The following is a 21,103-nucleotide window of genomic DNA, read 5'->3' as shown; positions in this document are numbered from 1 at the left end:
TCAGAGAAAATAACTTTGCACCTGTTCAATCCTTGTACCTCCTGCAGAATTTCAGTCTGTCCTTGATGTTTTCTTGGAGAGAAGTGGCTTCTTTGTTGCCCTTCTTGACACCAGGCCATTGTCTAAAAGTCTTGGCCTCACTGTGTGTGCAGATGCACTCACACCAGCCTGTTGACAATATTGAGCAAGCTCTGCACTGGTGGTGACACAATTCCATAGCTGACTCGGTCCTGGTGCCTGCTGGACACTCTGGGACGTCCTGAAGCCTTCTTCACTGCAGTTGAACCTCTCTCCTTGAACTTCTTGATCTGGTAAATGGTTCTTTCAGGTGCAATATTCTTTGCAGCAATTTCCTTGCATGTGAGGCCATTTTGATGCAAAGTGATGATGGCTGCACATCTTTCTTTAGAGGTAAACATTGCTAACAAGAACACAATGATTGGAGGCATTTCTTCCCTCCTTTTATAGCAATCAGTCTGCTTTTATTATCCAATCAGAATGATAGAGTGATTTCACCTGACTAGTACTTGTTCACACTTTCACAGGTGCTGCTGATATGATTAGTGAAATTATGTTAGCTGGCCATTTTCTGCCAAGTCTAAAAAAACTGTGAAATTTGGGTTTTTGTGATAAAGTAAATTTTTTTGGTCAATTAAGCTTTTTGCAATTATTTAAAATGCATTTGATCACTCTGCACAATGTGAATCAACACCACAACAACTGAAGCAGCACATTTTGCGAAACACAAAATGTATGTCACTGCCAATACTTTTGGCCACGGCTGTACAGTTCTAGTATGTGTTCTTTAATTACTATGCTTGTTACATTGTGATTCGTAACATGGATATATTATGTTTTATTCCTTTGTTTTCAATTTCAATCTGTATTGCACATCAGCTCCCGCCTCGTTGTAAACAAAGACTGCGATTTACTGTGTGTGGTTGTGGGCAGGTAATGCAGTAATGTTGACACCGTTAGATCGTCATTTTGTTTTCAAATATTTGGAATAATTTGGACAAGTTTCCCCTATAAGAGTACTCTATCTTGATTAGCATGATGGAATGGTGTGTGTGTGTGTGTGTGTGTGTGTGTGTGTGTGTGTGTGTGTGTGTGTGTCAGTTTGTGGCTACAAACCTTAACCTATTGACTCCTCATGAGACTCCTCCTAGGGGATTTATGAGACTGTCACTGATGCTAAATTGTGTACAGATTTTTTAATATATCGAACGGTGTTGCCATGGCGAGGCATTCAATTAATGGCGAAAAAGGGAAACAAGAGGTGTCTCCTATCTTCTGTGTGCAATGTGTAATTTAGATCAAAATTGAGATGTATCACATGGATGTGACTGTTTTTGGGACATGGTCATAGCGCCATCACATGGATGTGACTGTTTTTGGGACATGGTCATAGCGCCATCACATGGATGTGACTGTTTTTGGGACATGGTCATAGCGCCATCACCTGGCAGCAGGACACTGCCAGGTGCTAGGTGTTTTCAGGTCGCCAATTAATAACACAACTTGATGCATTAATATAGAATTCAACTTCTGTATTCCTGAAGTTTATTGCCTTATGTTTTGGTTTGTGTCCAGCAAAAAAAAAAAAGAGTACCTTATATTTGTAAAGTAGTTTGAATGAATTAATTAACTGAATGATCTAAAATAGGTGTTGCCACATGGATATTTAACCCTTTAAGCTCTGAATGTGTTTTTAAAGATTTCCTGTTTCAGTGGCAAACCCAAAATTAAAGGCTTATAAAAAAAAACAAAAAAACAAGGAGGGTCAACTGTTTGGTATCAAGAAAACTTTTCAGATTGTTTAATGATATAGATCAGGGGTGGGGAACGTCAGGCCTGTGAGAAATTCTTTGAAAAGCAAAAAATGGCCTTGATTCAATTAACCTGAAAAACAAATTCCTTTCAAATATTGTTTAAAAATGATTTAAATGATAACCTACACAAAATATTGTATAATAGACAGACCTTTTAGTGGTTTTGGTGTTTTTTGGTGTGTGAGCATGTAATGGAATGCATACATTAATTTCAACCCACAATCAGAAATGGCAAGAAATTGTATGGCCCACGAATATTTTTGTAAATACTCAAATGGCCCTTAGTGGAAAAAAGGTTCCCCACCCCTGATATAGATTATGATACATTCTGAGACTCTCAGCCTAAGAAACTTCATATCAAATCACATGGATAGGCAATAAATGAGAGAATCAAACATCCACCACTCCTTTTACCATAATGATTCATATAGATCGCAAATTATTGCTTTGTTCTGTGACGTGCTTCAAGTGCACTACATCTATAACCAACATTTGGGAAAGCGATCATTTTGACAAACTATAGGAGTTGAATTGTAAAGATTTGAAATTGCTGCGCTGCTCTGCGTGTACTGCACACATCACTAGAGGGTGCCTCGTGCTCACACAGTGCTGACTGAAGTGGTGAATGCAGACTTATCGCTTTTTCAATCTTAATTCGTCGTGCAGCCTTAGACAGTAGACAGCAGAGAGCTGTTTTATCTAACATAGGAACTGGCCTCATATCTTGTCCATTATTTACTAATTTTGTATTTGATGTTGTTTTAATTTTATAGATACAAATATAGTCATAATTGTTCAGATAAATTATTTATTTATTTCATTATCTAGCAGTGAATAATTGAAACCTTTTATATACCTTTGTTCATTTCTTTAGAATGTAGTACACTCAATCTGTCCTCAGATATGGCTCAATACACACACACACACACACACACACACACACACACACACACACACACACACAGTGACTGTGTTATTTTATATTCATAGTTTCAGCACTCTTCTCTATCTTTCTCTCTACAGAATCTTCCAGTAGGAACATCCAATGTTGGATCTCTCAAACTAACATATATTTCCAAGGTTTGTCACTGTTCTTCTCATTCATGACTAATATTGGGGCATATTTGAGTAAATATTTAATTAGAAATGTATGAAGGCTTTATTTTTTTGGTCTTGGATATTATACTGACACCTGTTAGTGTGGAAGCAGCATCAAGTTGTTGTGCACCTTTTACATTTTCAGCACTTGTACATGTCATGTGGTCTACTGTGTTATTTATCTGCTGTCACTTTCTCATTGTAGGTTAGTGATGCCACCAAGCTGCGACCAAAGGCGGAGTTCTGCTTCGGTAAGAGAGCAGTTCTCTCTCTCTCTCTCTCTCTCTCTCTCTCTCTTTCTTGCTTCCAGACCGTGACCCCTGACCCCAATTTTGTTTGTGACATCAGGGCCAGACACAGACAGGTGGTTTGAGACACATTCCATTTGAAACTCGGTCGAGTGATAAGGGACCGGATGTGTATGATCACAACCCGGCCCCGCCCTCCGCCCTGCCGCAATGTGTTAGACATTATAGCACTCAGGCATGTACTCTTACTGCTTTCTCTCTCTCCGGACAAACTTTTATAAATCAAAGTAATAAAACATAAGTTTATATAACAGAGTTGAAAACGTATTGATGAACTGATGCAATTACCTAAATATTTGTATTAAAAAAAGAATGAAGATGTAGCTGACCTTTATGCAGGGGTCAAGTGAATCTGTGATTTAATTTTTTATTAATTAGTATTTTTTTTTTATTAATTCAACTGGTTAATTTATATGAACTGTCCAAACGAATCGCCAGAACATATCAATTAAAAAAATCGACTACTGTCCCTCGCGTCTGCGTTTGCACTCAAGTGCGCTGGGGGAATCCCAGAGAATGGCATTAGAGGATACCTTTATTTCTCAATCATACATGATCTGCTGATACCATCTCAGCATTCAAGAACCAGCTGAAAACACATCTGTTCTGCGAGCACTTAACCAACCCACACTAAATGCACTTACTTCAAAATTCTTTGTCTCTTTCTTCTGTGCTAGAATCTTTACTACTCCAGCCACTGTGAGAACTTGGCAGTGCAATACTGAAGATATTGTTGACTTTTGTATGACAAATTGCTTATGTTGCTCATTTGTGTGTCTTGCGTGTGATAAAAGCGTGTGCTAAATGACTAAATGTAAATGAGTTTTGATCCTGTGATCTGTTGCACCAGAGTCAAGCTCACTGCCCCTTGTCTATCGGTCCACATGTGTCACCAAATAATTATTATGAACTTTTGTCTACTCCACACCAGAGTTTCCGCTAGAAAACAATGGTGCCGGTCAAAGTGACTGGCAGAGGTTTCGTTTTACGGACATTTTGATGATATGCCGGTCAAATATATCGCCTCTTAATTAGTCAAGTTGAGGAAAACTGGAGGCAGTCTATGTAACTTAAAAAATGACATAATCAGGCCGTATAGAATGCAACATATTATTATTAGCTTAACTTTCAAATAGACGAAAAAAAAACCATGAACGTCCGATTGGCGTCAATCAACGCCAATTGTTTTTTACTGTGGTTTCACACACATTCACTTTTTGAAACATTGAGGCACGGATGTACCTAATACAAATAAATAAAACATCTCCAGTTAACTAGCAGATCATTCATTTAGTCCGTTATTAAATAAGAGATCTAGCGCTAAAATCTGTTGTTTTTGAAATCAAGCTGAGCGCTCGTGTCCGCTGCTATCAGTTGCATGGACGACGCGCTGCGCGAGTTGCGCAATCTTCACTAGGACGTGCGTTTCAATCTATCGCCGTTGCGGAGACTCTCTATTAATTCCGGTGAAATCACAAAATAAAATGCACACAAACGTGTCCCTGCTGGATATAGACTGTAACCATGCACTGATGAACATAGGCTATTCAGTTTTGATGATAGAGAAAAAAAACTGCACGAATGCGCGGATTAGAAGCACTGATCTATCTATAATGAGATGTTCCTGATTCACCATCGTCTGGCCTCTGAAAAAGCTTTTAAAGCTAGTCTGCCTGGGCCTGGCCATATTTGAAACGTCTCACTCAATCGTTCGTTGTTTAGGTCTATATTGCAGCCGTTTTAGGCGTGCGCTTTATTTGAAATGCAGCATGCGATGTTGTTTCATAACTTTCAAACGATAGAGCCTGTTCCTTTATAACATAGCAAGAGATCGGTGTATTTTTGCTTTATACATTTTAGGCTTATTCTCAAATTCAGATTGTGTTAGGGGGACGGGATTATTAGGCAATTTTAATCGGACAATTTGACCGGAGAGATTTAATTTTGTCGGACATTTAATTTTTTTACCGGTCAATGTCCGGTAATTACCGGACAACGGAAACCCTGCACCACACCACCACCTCGACTTTTAAGGCATATCATTTATAATAACAACAAAATAAACACATTTAAATGTGTATTTCTCTTATGATGCTGGGTTTCAATTATATCACTCTCTCTTAGTCTACTACTGACGACTATCCGGGTCAGTTAGAACATGGTTAATGCTGTTAATTAAATGCATTGTTATTGTCTTTTTCATAGAGCTAACAAATAAAATAATGCATTTTTGATTTGATTTTAAGGAAGATTGTACAATGACCTAATATCTGTAGGATGAATATACTATATTATGATGAATTGTTTCTGTTGTATTCCTCATTTGTTTCCATTTCTTGAAAAAGGCAAACATTCTTGCATTTTCATCTATATTTCAATAGTAAGGAAAACATTAATGCTGCCTTCATTTTGCAATGTTAGATCTTTTTTTTTTTTTTTTTTTTACATCAAAATGTGTCTGTCTTCAACAGTTTTAAGAGAAAATTCAGGGGGGAAATGTATACAAATGTTTCTGTTATTATTTTACAGACATAATTAAGAAAACAATTTGGAACATAAAGTTCTGTTCATGAATATCTAGTTTAATTCCTCAAATAACTCTGGGTAACACTTATTTTACAGTGTCCTTGTTATAAATATGACATGTATTGACTATAGTAATAACAGTAAATTATACATAATAACAAGACAAACCTAAACCTACAGGAAGTACTTATTGTTCATTAATATTACTCTGAATAACTTGTGTAATTACACTTGAACAAGGACACTGTAAAATAAAGTGTAGTCCAACTCAGATGTGATCTTTCAAAGATTTGATGCCGCTAACATGGAAACTTTGGCAGTGACTAGTTCTTCTGGACAAAATTACACGTTTTTTGTATTTGATATAATACCATGAATTATGTTTTTAATTACATTAAATAGCAATTTATATCAAAGTACCATTGAATTACCATCTGGTTCCATCACTGTGCTGCGGTAACGCCATAGTGCTTTTTGTAATAATGAGACTGAATGAATAGTGACTACACAAATGTCACTAATGCTTGAATTGCCATGCTAATGGTCAAAAGCTCTGCCTTCTACTTGAATCTTTAAAGAAAATACTTGAATTAACCTATTTCTATCTCCTCTCACTTAGTCATCAATGCTGGAATGAGGAAGTTTTATCTTCAAGCGAATGATAAGCAGGATTTAGTGGAGTGGGTCAGTGCACTCAACAACGCCACCAAAATCACAGTGAGTCTTGCTGATCTCGGATCAGATTCCAATTACTTACTAACTTATTATCAGTTATTGTTCTGTACTGACAATGTATTGACACTTTAAATTCAAATACAGAAATCATTTTCATAAATTAACATTGTTTGTCCATATTCTGTTTAAAGGAACAGTAATTCTCTCATTATTTACTTTAAGCTGTCTCACACTCATATGACTTTATTTCTTCTGCAAAATACAAAGAAAATAGTTTGATGGAGATTTGATCCATATAAATCAAGTTAACCCTTGTGCATCCTTGTGGACATTTTTGGCTTTTTCAGTTTTGTTTTTTAATAATTTTGTCTGTGTTAATGCTAACTGCATAAAATGTTCCACAGGTGTGAATTTTTATTGGAATTTTAATATTTCACCCTATTTTCTTTAAAAAAAATATTTTTTCCACTAGTTACACAAAATACTCCCTCTTAGCGTAGTTTTGGACAAAAATGGCACATTGAAACCCATTAAAAGTGCGATTTTTAATCCCAGTGCCATTTAACTATAAAATTATGCAATCTTGTTTAACATGCTTTCATTATGTTGGCAAGGCTTCAAAATTTACATTTGAAATATTTTTTATCAGATCGTGCCATTTTTTCAGGTTTGGCATATCATCGCTTTTGTTGTTGTTTTCTGCTGTTTTTGGCTTATGCATATTATAGAGCCAATTAGATACATTATGAATATATAATTGTGTGAGTGTGTTGGTATGGATTTCAGAGTGTGGTTTGTATGTGTCTGAGGCTCTTAATAATAAAAATAAAAAAAATTCTGTTTAGCATTTATTAAATTGAAAATAATTATAATTATTATATTTTTTATAAAAAACAACAGTGGCATTATGTAAACAAACTGGCGTTTAAAGTGTTAAAATTCTGAAAATAAATGAATGTTTGGTAACTATGATTAGAACTGATGCTGGTTAAAATATAAGTCAGTGAAAGTAGAAAAAAATATTATTCTATAATATTTTTATGACACTTTTTTGACATGGCCATTTTTGTCCATTATGGACCTGAGTGGTAGCTTTTTTTAAAATCTGATACTGCATAAAAAATATGAAAGCATCAAAATGAATGTTGTTGTTAATCATTGAGATATCCGAGGCTCTAATAATCAAAGAAAAAAATTCTGCTTAGCATCTACTAAATTGAAAATAATTACTATTTTTAATTTTTTCCTAAAAAAAAACAACAGTGGCATTATGTAAACAAACCAGCGTTTAAAGGGTTAAAATTCTAAAAATGAATGAATGTTTGGTCATTATGATTAGAGCTGATGCTGGTTAAAAAAATTATGTCAGTGAAAGTGGAAAAAAATATAAATCTATAATATTTTTATGACAGTTTTTGGACATGGCCATTTTTGTCCATAATGAACCTATGTGTAACTTTTTTTAATTGATGCACAAGAGTTAATGGGGCCCAGAAATTTCAAGCTCCAAAAAGCACATAAAGTCCTCATAAAGGTAATCCATACGATTCCAGTGGTTTAATCGATGACTTCTAAAGTGATATGATATGAAAATGTTATTCCTTCTTCACTATAACTCTGGTCTCACGGTCAAGTCTGCTTGGACCGATCATGATTTGAAGCTTGATTACACATCCTCTCGCTTGACGCATGCGCTCTGCGTCCCCAGTGACTTGCATTGTATGGATATACTGTATTCACCTCCAGTGTGGGGTGTAATATGATTACCAAGTACTTAGTTACTGTAATCTATTTACTTTTACAGTCTAAAAGAGTGTAAAAAATGACATTTAATATGTTCGTTATGAGATTAGTTACTGACTTTAAGTTAATTACTTTTAAGTACTTGGGTTAAATATATTTCAAAATATACTGTATATAATACATTTAAAGCAAGAATTCACGTGTTCATTTGTATGTCTGTTTGTGAAGCTTAAGGGTGTATGACAATGAACATGGAGGAAATATAGACATTATTTTGTATTTAAGTTAAAAAACTAAAACTATAAGTGAAAGTAACTTGAAAGTAAATTCATTAGTAATATGATTATTTTGTCAATAAATCTGATTACAACTTTTAGAAAAGTTTTTAGTAATCAGAAGCCGATTACTTTTTTTGAGTATCTTACCCAACACCGGTTACATCATATCTCCATCAAAACAAGGTTGAGCCTCATGATGTTTGGTCACATTCCTTTAAGCCTTTATTCTGAAAAAATGTTCACAAGCTCTGCAGCTATTGGAATATCCCTCTATATCGGCATACATATATATATATTTCAGCATATTCCACTAACTTAAGACATGCAGGTTCTTTTACTTTTATTCTGTTCTGGAAACAGCTTTTTATTAATGAACTCATTTTCTCTCAGAAATGATTGGAACCAGTGTTAACGTTAACATGAAATGTTAATTCGTTCAGACTGACATGGTGCTTCACATATACAGACAACACTGATTACATGTATAAACAATTAATCAAAATACATACAGTATATAGAGGGAAAAAATACATAAAAAAAAATCAATTATGTTTGTTACATAAACAAATTGCTTCAGGCACAAAAGTAAATTTGTAACGGTTTGTGAAACACCTGATTGTCCTTAAACGCTGCCCAAGGGGCAACCACTCGAAATAAAGGTTCAAAGGGTGTGTGCTATCTCCCATTATTTTATGTGCCATCCTCAACACTTGCTGTTCATAATTAAATGTTAGACTAAGTAAAGAAACACCCATCATTTTTGAGCACGTTTACTGTACCTTGCAGACGATTTTTGTTCTTCATAGACAATGAAGAAAACCAACATATGAAAGAAAAAGACACAATACTTTCAACAAATGAATTATAAAAAGACCTATGAATGGGTCTCTGTACACCAAAGGAATTAAGCTTCCTCAACACAAACAATCTTTGGTGTGATTTCTTAATAATGGCATCAGTATTTTTATCAAACTTCAACATGTTCAATTGTCCCTAAATACTTGTATTCCTCTACTACATTTACCTGTGTACCATTAATAAAGATACCGAGTCTGTAAAAGGGTTCAATGGGAAGGAGGGGGTGAGAACCGGCTTGGCAATGTAAATAATAGTTTAATTGGTAAACTTAAAACAGAAGACACAAACACACACATGACGGACATGTCCATAAACTATCTCTCTCTCGCACCACCGTCTGCCATCGGCCTTTATCCCTCTCGGAGTATTAATTAGCCTAATATGGGACCGGGTGTGTAAAATCACGACCCCGCCCTCCGCCCTGCCACAGAGTTTTTTTTTTGTATTAACACTTATATTGATTCATACAGTTTACAAAGAAAAGAAAAACTTATATTCACAGAATCAACATTTAACCACCAGTATTACCCCCAATGCCCAACCCACCCTGACCCTCAACAAACATCCCTGTGGTCAAACAAACTCATTTAAAACTATACGTCTCTCTCCACTGCCCCTCCCTGAGAGCAAACAAAGAATCCAAGTTCCTTAGCCTTCTAGATGACATTCCTTCAAAAGCCGTCACCCTCTCCATCTCCACGCACCACTATTGGAATGAGGCCACCAAAAAACATGGGTTGTATATCCAACTTCTGATTAGCATCACCAGCAGGTGGGTGTGTCTTTAAGACCAAGCCTTTACAATCTAGAGGAGGTCCAATAGAATTAATGTAAAATCTTGAATTGCATAATGTGCACCCTTGCATCTCTAGATTTTTTTTAATCTTAGCCCACACTCCCTCCTCCAATGCCTAGTTTAAATCTTTCTCCCATAATCTATTGATGTCTATGGAATCTATTGAAGCTTCATCCCCCAGACTCTGAATTAACAGGGAGTAATACACTGATGCATCATGAACTTTTCCAAAAGCAGTAATCACCACTCCCAGAGTATCTGCCGCCTTAGGGGTGTGTATGCTACTCCCAAAAATAGTAAAGGGCTGGTGGCACAGCTGTAAATCCCTATAAAACTGGGAATCCCAAAATGTTGAACCAAATTTTCAAAGGACCTCAACACTCCACTCTCATATAGGTCACCAAGTGTAGTAACCCCCTCACAATCCACTCCGATCAGCAGAAAGGGGACTTATTAATACGTTACGGGTTCAGCCATATGCTTGAGGGAACATTTAAATAAATGTTTGAATTAAACACTCTGGACACTTTTGTCCACACCGAGTGCCAATGTGAGATAACGGGGCGTAACTTAAATTCTCCGATTAGTTTGTTAGAAAGGTTCAACACAAAACCAGGGAGGGGCTCTCTCAGGTGGAAGTGACCAATGAGACAAATGTCTGAGACTGAATGACTAATAATAAAACTAAATCTTGTGTAGGCCTAGCCCACCTTTGTCAACTGACCTATGTAATTTACTAAAATGTAATCTTGGACGTTTACCATTCCAAATGAAGGATGTCGCTATGCTATCAAATTGCTTGAAGACTGTAGCAGGTAGTTGAATTTTGATAAATGATTTTAATAACATTAACCTTCCCAATCATAGATAAATGTAATGAAGCCCACCTGCCCACATCACTCGGGTGACTCTTTCCAGAGTAAAATAATCTGAAATTAATCCATTTGTTTGTACCGCCGCTACAAAGTGTCTTTAAAGTAACTTAATCCATCCAATAAAAGTATTCCTGAACCCATATATATCCAAACTCTTAAAAAGATTATACCATTTCTACCATATCAAACGCCTTTTCGGCATCAAGTGAGATGACAGCAACTGGAGTCTGATCATTCGCCACTGACCACATGATATTGATGAGACACCTAATGTTATCAGAAGAACTGCGGCTCCGAATAAACCCCACCTGATCTATATGTATAAAAGATGTCATAACTTGACAATATTCAAGATTTTTGACAATATTTTAATATCAAAGATTTTTGACAATATTTTAATATCAAAGATTTTTGACAATATTTTAACATGTAGCTGGATCAGGGAAATTGGACAGAAACTCTTACACTCGGTTGGATCTTTGTCCCTTTTAAGAATTGTTGTGTCATGTTGGCAGAAGTTTTCCATTCTTTAATGATTCTGTATAAACTTCTAACAAAAGTGGAGCCAATTCTGTAACATAAGATCTAAAAAACTGAGCGGCAAAGCCATCTGGCCCCAGAGACTTGTCTGTAGGCAAGGCTTTAATTACCTCGTCAAGCTCCTCCAAGGTTATCTCAGAATCAAGAGGTTTTTTTGCTCAGTCGTCAATTTAGGAATTTCTAACGGTTCCACAAAGTTTCTAATATCCTCATCAGTAGACAAAGATTTGGAACTATAGAGATCAAGAACTCTTTGTAAGCATTATAAATATCAATGTCTGAGGTTAAATTTCACCACCAGCAGATTTCACTGAGGGAATGGTAGAAAAAGACTCTCTCTGCTTTATATATCTAGCCAGAAGTTTTCCTGCCTTGTCCCCCGACCCAAAGGATGACTGTCTTGCCTTGAATTGCCAAAAATTCACTTTCTGTGACAAAATAGTATCTTAATTCGTGTGCATTCCCATGTGGCGCAGTCAATGTCTTATTATCAGGATTGGTTTTAATGTTAAGGATAGTGTTACATTTTGGTAATTGGTAATTTAATTTACCAAAGTGGCATTCAACTTATCACAAAGTATAGTCAGGACATTACTGATATTAAACAGCACCATCACTATTTGAAAAAAGGTCATTTTTGGTTAAATCTAGACAGGCCCCATTTCCAGCAGCCATCACTCAAACACCTTGGGCCCTATCTTGCACCCGGCGCAAATGACTTTGTACACTGACGCATGTATCATTCCTATTTTGCACCCGCGCAAAGCGGGCTTTTCCCTCCACAGATGCACGTCGGTAAACTAGGAAATGAACTTGCGCTCCCTGGGCAGGTCGGCGCAAAAAGGAGGCGTGTTTCGGCGCAAAAATTCCCTAGTGCTATTTTGCAGTTCCAGAAAACAATTCCGCCACTGACCAGAAAAAACCTAGTCTAAAGTCAGTGGCGCGTTGCGCGTTGTTCATAATGCTATTTTAAGCGCACATGCTTGGCCATAATGTAGCGGGTGCACAACGCGCATACACTTTGATTCTCTCATCAACACAGATGCAGCAGTTTTTATTTTTGCAAATCATACATTATAACAAGGAAAAATATTAACACATGAGGGAAATCATTGTGGTGTCCATGAAGATGTAAAAAAATGTCGGCCTAAATCTAGCTTACACATTTACCCAAAACTTTCAGGCTAATTGTAGTAATGACAGATCAGACCTGTTTGCCCAATAGTGGCAAGACACATATGTATATAAGGACATCTGACAAATTAGTTTGTCCGTCAAGAACCAGGAAAAAAAAAAATCTGAAGACTGCGAAATCACCTTTACCATAATGTAAGTACATTAAAAACCTTACTCTTTAACTTACCAGTTAAGTTGAGCTTTCTCATATTTTTTTCTATTGCACAGATATTGAGATGGAGTATGTCTTGGGACAGAGAATTAGACGCCGGAGGGAGAGGGTCTACCGGCCCAGACAGACCTATCTCTCCCTCAGTGAGGAAGAAATATGCGTAAGTTACGCCTGACCCGCCAGGCTGTGACAGACATCTGCCATCTCCTGGCAGATGAGCTGGGGACTGATGCACACTGTCCCTATGCCTGCCCCGTTGCAGTGAGAGTTACAGCGGCATTACATTTCTATGCATCTGTGTCTTTCCAGCACCCCCTTAGCTCCATTGGAGGCATTTCAAAATCTGCCATAAGTTCGGCTATACATGCAGTTACATCAGGTCTAGTCCGACATGCTGGGGAATACATCCAATTCCCCGTCACACCTGACAGCCAGGAAAGAGCGAAGCATGCGTTTTCTGCAAAGTATGGGTTCCCTGGTGTCCTTGGTGTTATAGACTGCACCCATGTGCAGCTACGTGCCCCATCAGAAAACGCACTTGTATACGTCAACCGAAGGGGAACCTATTCAATCAACATACAAGTCATTTGCGATGCTAATAGTAAAATCACCCATGTCTTTGTGAATTATCCAGCCTCGAGCCTCGACTCATTTATAGGCCTACTAGCAAACTCTGCCATTCCTGCCATCTTCGAGGGGAATCCCCCGTTGGATGGGTGGCTATTAGGGGACAACGGGTATCCGTTAAAGACATGGCTGACGACACCATTTTTGATGCCAGCAACAATGAGTGAAATACGGTTTATTCAAAAACACACACAAACACGCTGTGTAATTGAACGAACGTTCGGCATACTGAAAATGCGCTTCAGGTGTTTGGATAGGTCAGGAGGCACTTTACAGTACAGTACTCAAAAAGTTGCAGCATTCTTTGTGGCATGTTGTGTTTTACACAACATTTCCATAAATCAAGGTTGTGTTGTTGACATAGATGAGGAAACATTAGAGGACTTAAGGAGACGTGATGGTGAACTGCATGTGCCGATGCCACTTAACCCAAATGCCCCAGCAGCAGCATGGGACAGGAGAGCTTATTTGGCAGAAGAGCTGCTGCGTCATCTATAGTGAGGTAAAGCAAATTAATCTCGGTCTAATGTTCAACTACATTTCAAAAATATAACCATGCATATATTCGTGATTCAGAGAGAACGAGTCCAAAACATCCGAAAGTATTTATTTGTGACATTTCTTTATTTACATTTGTCAAAATGAAAAATCAATATCAAACAGTAATTGATAAAAAAATAAAATACAAATGGAAAATTAGGTTGAAAAGATTTAAACAGAATAAATAACAATCCGCCATGCAACATGCGCACCTGCTCTTAAAGGGTATGTTGGATGACGCTCTGATTGGTTTATTTCACGTTACGCCCAAACCACACCTATGAATAATGAAGCTATTTCAGACCAACCCCTTTTAAACTTGCGTCGGGCGCAAGAGTCATTTATCCCGCCGGTAAAATAGCAACAGTGCCCAAGACCCGCCCATAAAGATACTTGCGCTTCGCGCTTGATACTTGCATTTCAGATCGTTAAAATAGGGCCCCTTATCTTTGAGTAATCATGCTAAATTGATCATTTGGTACTAGAAAATCACTTGCCATTATATCAAATACAGCTGAAATATATTTGGTTCATTAAATTAAGCTTAACATTCTTAATCAGTCTTTGTGTTTGTTTTTGAGTTGTCACAGTATGCAATATACTGATGTAAAACAGCTCAAGGATGGGGCAAGGAGGAGGCGAGAACCGGCTTTTCAACATAAATAATATTTTAATGAAAAACTTAACAGTACACATAAACAAACACACATGGCGGACATGTCCGCTAACGATCTCTCTCTCGCGACAGCCCTCCGCTGTCGGCCCTTAAACCTCAGGGACAGATAATTAGCCTAATACGGGACCGGGCGCCGCAGGATCACGACCCGCCCCGCCCTCCACCCTGCCACATTCCTCCCCGCTCTCTCAGGCTGGGGAGCCCCGCCTGACGTACATCCCCCCTTTCCCTGGGGGAAGGGCGCGTCCAGCTGTCTGCCGGCAGGTCATCCCCATCTACCTGGACGAGGGAGGGGACAAGGAGGGAAACAGAACTAATTAAAATGGGGGTACTTCCTGTAAGAGTGTAGTACCCCCAAAACTATAAATTTTAAGAGAGGTAAAGGCCAACGCAGAGCGACAGTGAGAGAGAGAGAGAGAGAGAGAGATGAGAAAAAAAAAAAAAACTCTTACTCGCCAGTTCTCCGACACGCCGCAGCTTGTTCCTCGCCACTCCTCCACCCTTTGTCGGACGACAGCCGCCTCCGGGCGGATCCGCTGCAGTCCTCCAGCCCCTGGCGGACGGAACACCCCGCCGCTCCCGGGACTAGAAGGGGTCTCCCCGCCCCTGGCAGCGGTTCTCCCGCCCAGGCGGTCGGCAGTGAGCCCCTCCCCGCCAGGGTCGGCGGTCTCCAACCCCGCGCTTCAGCGGCCGGTAGGCGACTCCTCCGCCCCTGGCAGCGGTTCTCTCGCCCAGGCGGTCGGCTAGGAGCCCCTCCTCCTCGCGGTCGGGCGGCCATCGCCCTCGCCAGGCGGCTGGGCTCTCGCCCCCGGCAGATGGCCGCTGCTGCTCGCTAGAGTGGACGGTAGTGGCGAGAACTCTACTGCGGCGTATCCCTCCTCCCTCCCGGCTTTCGGCACCAGTGTAAAACAGCTCAAGGATGGGGCAAGGAGGAGGCGAGAACCGCTTTTCAACATAAATAATATTTTAATGAAAAACTTAACAGTACACATAAACAAACACACATGGCGGACATGTCCGCTAACGATCTCTCTCTCTCGCACAGCCCTCCGCTGTCGGCCCTTAAACCTCAGGGACAGATAATTAGCCTAATACGGGACCGGGCGCGCAGGATCACGACCCGGCCCCGCCCTCCACCCTGCCACAACTGACATCTCTTAAGGTCAATATTAGGTAAAAAATAAACAGCTTTCTCTAGAAACTCATCAATCAATCATTGTTTTGAGGAATGAAGGCTGTACAATGCTTGAAATTGCCAAAAACTGAAGATTTCATACAATGGTGTACACTACAGTCTTCAAAGACAAAGAACAACTGTCTCTAACAAGGACAGAAAGAGATGTGGAAGACCAGATGTACAACTAAACAAGAGGAGAAGTACATCAGAGTCTCTAGTTTGAGAAATAGCGCCTCACATGTCCTCCGCTGACAGCTTCATTGAATTCTACCTGCTAAACTCCAGTTTCATGTACAACAGTAAAGAGAAGACTCAGGGGTGCAGGACTTATGGGAAGAATTGCAAAGAAAAAGCCACTTTTGAAACAGAAAAACTAAAAGAAAAGGTTAGAGTGGACAAAGAAACACAGACATTGGACAACAGATAATTGGAAAAGAGTGTTATGGATCTTAACCCCATTGAGTTTTGTGGGATCAGCTGGACTGTAAGGTGTGAGAAGTGCCCGAAAAGACAGTCACATCTATGACAAGTGCTACAGGAAGTGTGGGGTGAAAGATCAAGTGCTACAGGAAGTGTGGGGTGAAAGATCAAGTGCTACAGGAAGTGTGGGGTGAAATGTCACCTAAATATCTGGACAAACTGACAGCTGGAATGCAAGGATCTGCAAAGCTGTCATTGTTGGACGTGGAGGATTTTTGACTAGAAATCTTTGAAGTAGTTTAAGAAGTTCTGAATTTGTATTTTTTTTTTTTTGTAATAGTAATTTTTCACGTTATTAATGTCCTGACTATACATTGTCTTTCCATAAGAGCAAAATCTGTACATTATTCCAAACTTTGGCCACCAGTGTATAAATAAGACGTGCTCGCCGCGTCTCTCTGTCTTCCGTCATATCCTGCCTCCTTGTTTTCCCATTATTCGTTTATTAGTCAGACCTGCCCTGTGTTGTTAAGCTGTTTGAACCCTATGTTAGTCTTGCGTTTGCTGTCCAGTGCTACTTCGTCTTGTTTCCAGTCTTGTGTGTTCAGTCGGTCTTGTGTCTCGGTCCTGTTTCCTCATTACCCTTTGCCCCAGCCTGGATACTTTTCCCCCCTATGGGGTAGTTTATGTTTGTTCTTTTCCCCCTCGTGGGAGTTTTGGTTTGTTTTTTATCCTTTTTGTTGTTTTGCTGTTATTTTCACTCTGCATTTAGGTCCTGAGCCTCTGATTCCCTACACTGTGATCCTGACAAATAACATTTTCATGTGGGCAGTTTAGTATTCATAACACAAAAATATTTGTCTGCAGAATGCCACCATAGATACAATTCAAGTAAATATCTTGTATTACATATATATAGCCATGTTATAAATACATGCATATTTACTGTATATGATCTTGGAATTATATTATTGTTTATCATTTGTGGATTACAAAACATTTTCCTTGTTTCTTCTGCAGGTGCCAAAGTCAGGTGAGCAGGTGTGTCATAATGCTGCAGAGATGTGTGTGGACTCGCTCGGTGCCACAAAACAAGTGTCCTATAAGACGGAGATCATTGCTGGAGTTCCCATCATCACCACCACACAGGTGAAGCAGCAGGCACTGGCCACATTCACATTTCACATGCAAAATTATACATTAAGAGAACGTTTAAAGGGGTCATGAAATGGAGAATCACTTTTTCCTTGATATTTAGACGTATAAGAGGTAACTGTACTATAAACACATACTGTATATTTCAGAACTCAAAACTTCCTCCCCAGTCTAAAAAGAGCATTTATATTTACCACCCTGCTGAAACGTCTTGTTTTGAAATTGGTGTGTTCGTGACGTTACAAATTATTGGTCTTTTGTATTTACACATCCCACAACATGCGTCATCACACACTGGCACTCAGTTTGTATCGTAAACAGAGAGAGAGCAGGACAGACAGGCCTAGTATGGCTAACTATTCCTGAACACCAAAGGGGAACCATCTGTACTATTTGTAATTATTTTTTGTATATAAACATGTACTACTCAGACGTTTTTGACTGCTGTCATGTATCTCATGCCACTTTTAAAAGACACTGTGTCAAGTTACAACTCTGAAAACAGATTCATTCAGTTGTTGCTTCTTGTTGTTTTGAAGTTCTTTCTCCCAAGACAAACGCTTGACCACGCCCTCACCTCCATTGCCCAACTCAGGCTGGGTATGGAGCGGTACATGGTCTGAACTAAGGGTGAATACTCATCCCAACAAATAATAGCATCTATAACTGTCTCTCTCATAGAAAGCTTCTGACTAATGTACTTGAGACAGTAGCACACCCAACCCCCATGTCCGATGAGTCCGTCTGTAAAAAAAAAAAAAAAGGAGAGAGAAGTCAGGGGAATGCCGAAGCGGCCTGCCACAAAGTGCAAGTTTTACTTGTGTGAATGCTTGTTGGCATGGCGACATCCACTGGACTGGGTCTGGAGCTCCCTTTTTAGTGAGACCAGTCAGTGACGTTCGAATAATTAGGCACAAACCTTCGATAATAGCTAGCCAGCCCCAGGAACTGTCTCACCTCCTTTTTGGTCTTGGGTCTCAGGCAGGATGCCATCCTTTGCGGCCAGCACCCAGCACTCCTTGGGTCTAATTATTTTAAACTGCCCAATCAAAAATGTAAATAAACAGTTTCACATTTCAAATGTCATGACTGTTTGATTGTTTTGGTGCTAAGTGTTAACAGTTGTGCTTGAGATGAACAGTTTAATGTATTTGGATACAATGTGTTGGATGATGCGTTATGTGTAATCCCTGAAATGTAGTTTTATAATTTTGTTAAATTTTCTTCCAATGAGTTTTAAATATGTCTGTATTTGAGAGGCTGGACAAATTTAGCCAATCATAACAGTGAGTGTTTACATTCAAGTTTTAAGGAGACGCTGATGCCAAAACTGAACTTTTCAGACAGAGGGCCAAAAATAGGGTGGAAAATGATCATATATTATTAAATTATGACTGTTTTGGTGCAAAAAACCTTTACTAACTTTATAAATGGACTTCAAGGGAAGATCATAAAATTATTTAAATATAGCATTTCATGACCCATTTAAAAGTGAATTGAGAAATAACAATGTTCATAAACGGACATGTATCACAATAGTTTGTGTTTCAGACTAACTTGTGAACTGATATGAACTAAATACAATTATAAAAAGTACTGTGATGGTATCAGATGGGTGGGTGTTCAGGCATTTAGCACAGTGGATCTCTAGAAAGTAAAGACTCATTAAAACATGTTTCACACTCTCACTAGTTTATTTCATTTGTCTACTAATAATGTCCAACAGTGTGTGTACATGCATCACTGGAGATTTATGTCATTTGTGTCATTTCCAGCACATCTCAAATCCTCTATTGTGTTTAATAGTGTGCTGGAAATACAAGAAGTTTTCATTTGTTTAATATTTTTGGTCAAAACATTATTAAAAATAATAATAGTACTGAATGAGGTGTCTGATAGTGTCTACATTATACTTAATATTTTTCCAGCTAGCCTTAGTTTGTGCTTTATTTATGCTAGGACTGATGTTTGTGTGTCAAGTGTTGAGGTCCATGTGCATCAAACTCAAGTTATTGCTCATCCTGTCTTTGCTTTGCAGGATGTTTCCTCATTTGAAGTCAGATACAACTGCACACAATTGGTGACAAATTAAATGTATTTAATCTGCAGTTGTGTTGATAAGAATTCATTGGCTGAACGAGGCATGTTTCATTTAGTTAATGAACAAATTCAAACTGACCAAGCAAAACATTATCGTTAAGGATAATTCTGAAGACAATTGTTGAGAGAACATTACTTTTTACAGTTAGATGCAGCTAAAGTTGCAAATTGATGTGTGGCGCTGGCTGTTTGAATGTGTTTCAGGAGAAGGGTGAAGGTCAGAACGGAGCAGACTGGAGTGGACTGAGGAAACCTCCGTCAGGTCAGCTGCCGTATTATCTGAGCCGCATTAACCAGGACCAGTCTGTGATTAAAGCTGGATATTGTGTTAAACAGGGAGCTGTGGTGAGTCAAGAAAGCAGAACTAGAAATGTGTGCCATTGTAAAGTTCACAGACATTAGCTCTTTTCCAAAATCTACAGATGTGTCTTGTTGTCTACTGTCTACCAAGGCACTGCCTTCTAAAAGATAGGATATTCTTAGATTTCTGCCTGCCATAGCATCCATGCACAGTCAGGTGTTCTAGACTTATACCTACAGTATACGCTTATGGACATGTTCAACGCATGCACACTACGACTGGGAAACTGGGCAGTGTTAGTTACTTTAACGTGTAGAGCAAAACAAAGAAGAACAATAATGGTTCACTGTTTTTGATTTGCTAGCATACAATACTTGTATATATGGGTGGGCAATGTGACCAAAATTCTAGTTTATCACAGTTGTAGTTATAATTTTATACCAGGGCAAAAGTAGACTGCATATAACCCCCAAATATACGATTGACATATTAAATAAGCATGTGGTAATGCATATTTTTGGATAATCCCGTTAGTGCATTAAATACTGAATAAAGGAAATATTTCGGCTCGTTTGATTACTTTCTCTATTATTTGAAACTTGATGAACATAGGAAAAGTAAATTAAAACCACTCAACTCCAAAGCAACTTACAGTGCACTTATTACAGGGACGATCCCCCCAAAACAACCTGAAGTTAAGTGCCTTGCTGAAGGACACAATGGTGGTTGTGGGGGTCTAACCAGCAACAATTTGCTCTCCATGTGTTTATATGTTTAGCACTTACCTGTTTTTATCATGTAGCACTTTGGGATTTGCTTAATTATAAAGTGCATTACAAATATAATTTATTATTATTATTATTCTGCTTACCAGTTCTGTGCTTTAGCCCACTACTCCACTACCACATTTTACAGAACCATGTCATGCGATTTATTTTGTTTGTTTAATTAGTCTACAAAAGGAATCAAATCTACTGAAATACTCTGAAGTGCCCATTCACACATATGCCCAAAGGAAGACGCCTCTCTTATCATTCTTTTGTCTGTGTTCTGAATATGAACACTAGTAACAGTCATCATAAATTACAATAACAGGGGGATCAGTGCATATTATGGCTGCTTATACCGTGTTAGCACATTAGCGCCTTGAATTATGACAAATGATCTACTGCAAATATATTACTTTAAATCCTCATCTAGTGGTTAAAAAACTTCCTTTAAAATTCTACT

At 38.5% G+C, this 21,103-nt stretch overlaps 1 protein-coding gene across 4 annotated transcripts in view; it reads left to right on the top strand.

Moving 5' to 3' along the window:
* plekha1b (pleckstrin homology domain containing, family A (phosphoinositide binding specific) member 1b) overlaps window positions 1–21,103 on the top strand; it is an 85,359-nt gene that overhangs the window by 42,139 nt on the left and 22,117 nt on the right. For all 4 annotated transcript variants that reach the window (XM_052102786.1, XM_052102787.1, XM_052102790.1 and 1 more), the window contains exons 3-7: window positions 2,856–2,912; window positions 3,136–3,181; window positions 6,384–6,481; window positions 17,338–17,466; window positions 19,777–19,917. In XM_052102786.1, the coding sequence (XP_051958746.1) occupies window positions 2,856–2,912; window positions 3,136–3,181; window positions 6,384–6,481; window positions 17,338–17,466; window positions 19,777–19,917 (471 nt within the window). The remainder of the gene's footprint in view (window positions 1–2,855; window positions 2,913–3,135; window positions 3,182–6,383; window positions 6,482–17,337; window positions 17,467–19,776; window positions 19,918–21,103) is intronic.

This window comes from Xyrauchen texanus, chromosome 33 (genome assembly GCF_025860055.1).
Source record: "Xyrauchen texanus isolate HMW12.3.18 chromosome 33, RBS_HiC_50CHRs, whole genome shotgun sequence".
Classification (NCBI taxonomy): domain Eukaryota; kingdom Metazoa; phylum Chordata; class Actinopteri; order Cypriniformes; family Catostomidae; genus Xyrauchen; species Xyrauchen texanus.
This window is presented reverse-complemented; position numbering and strand designations above follow the sequence as displayed.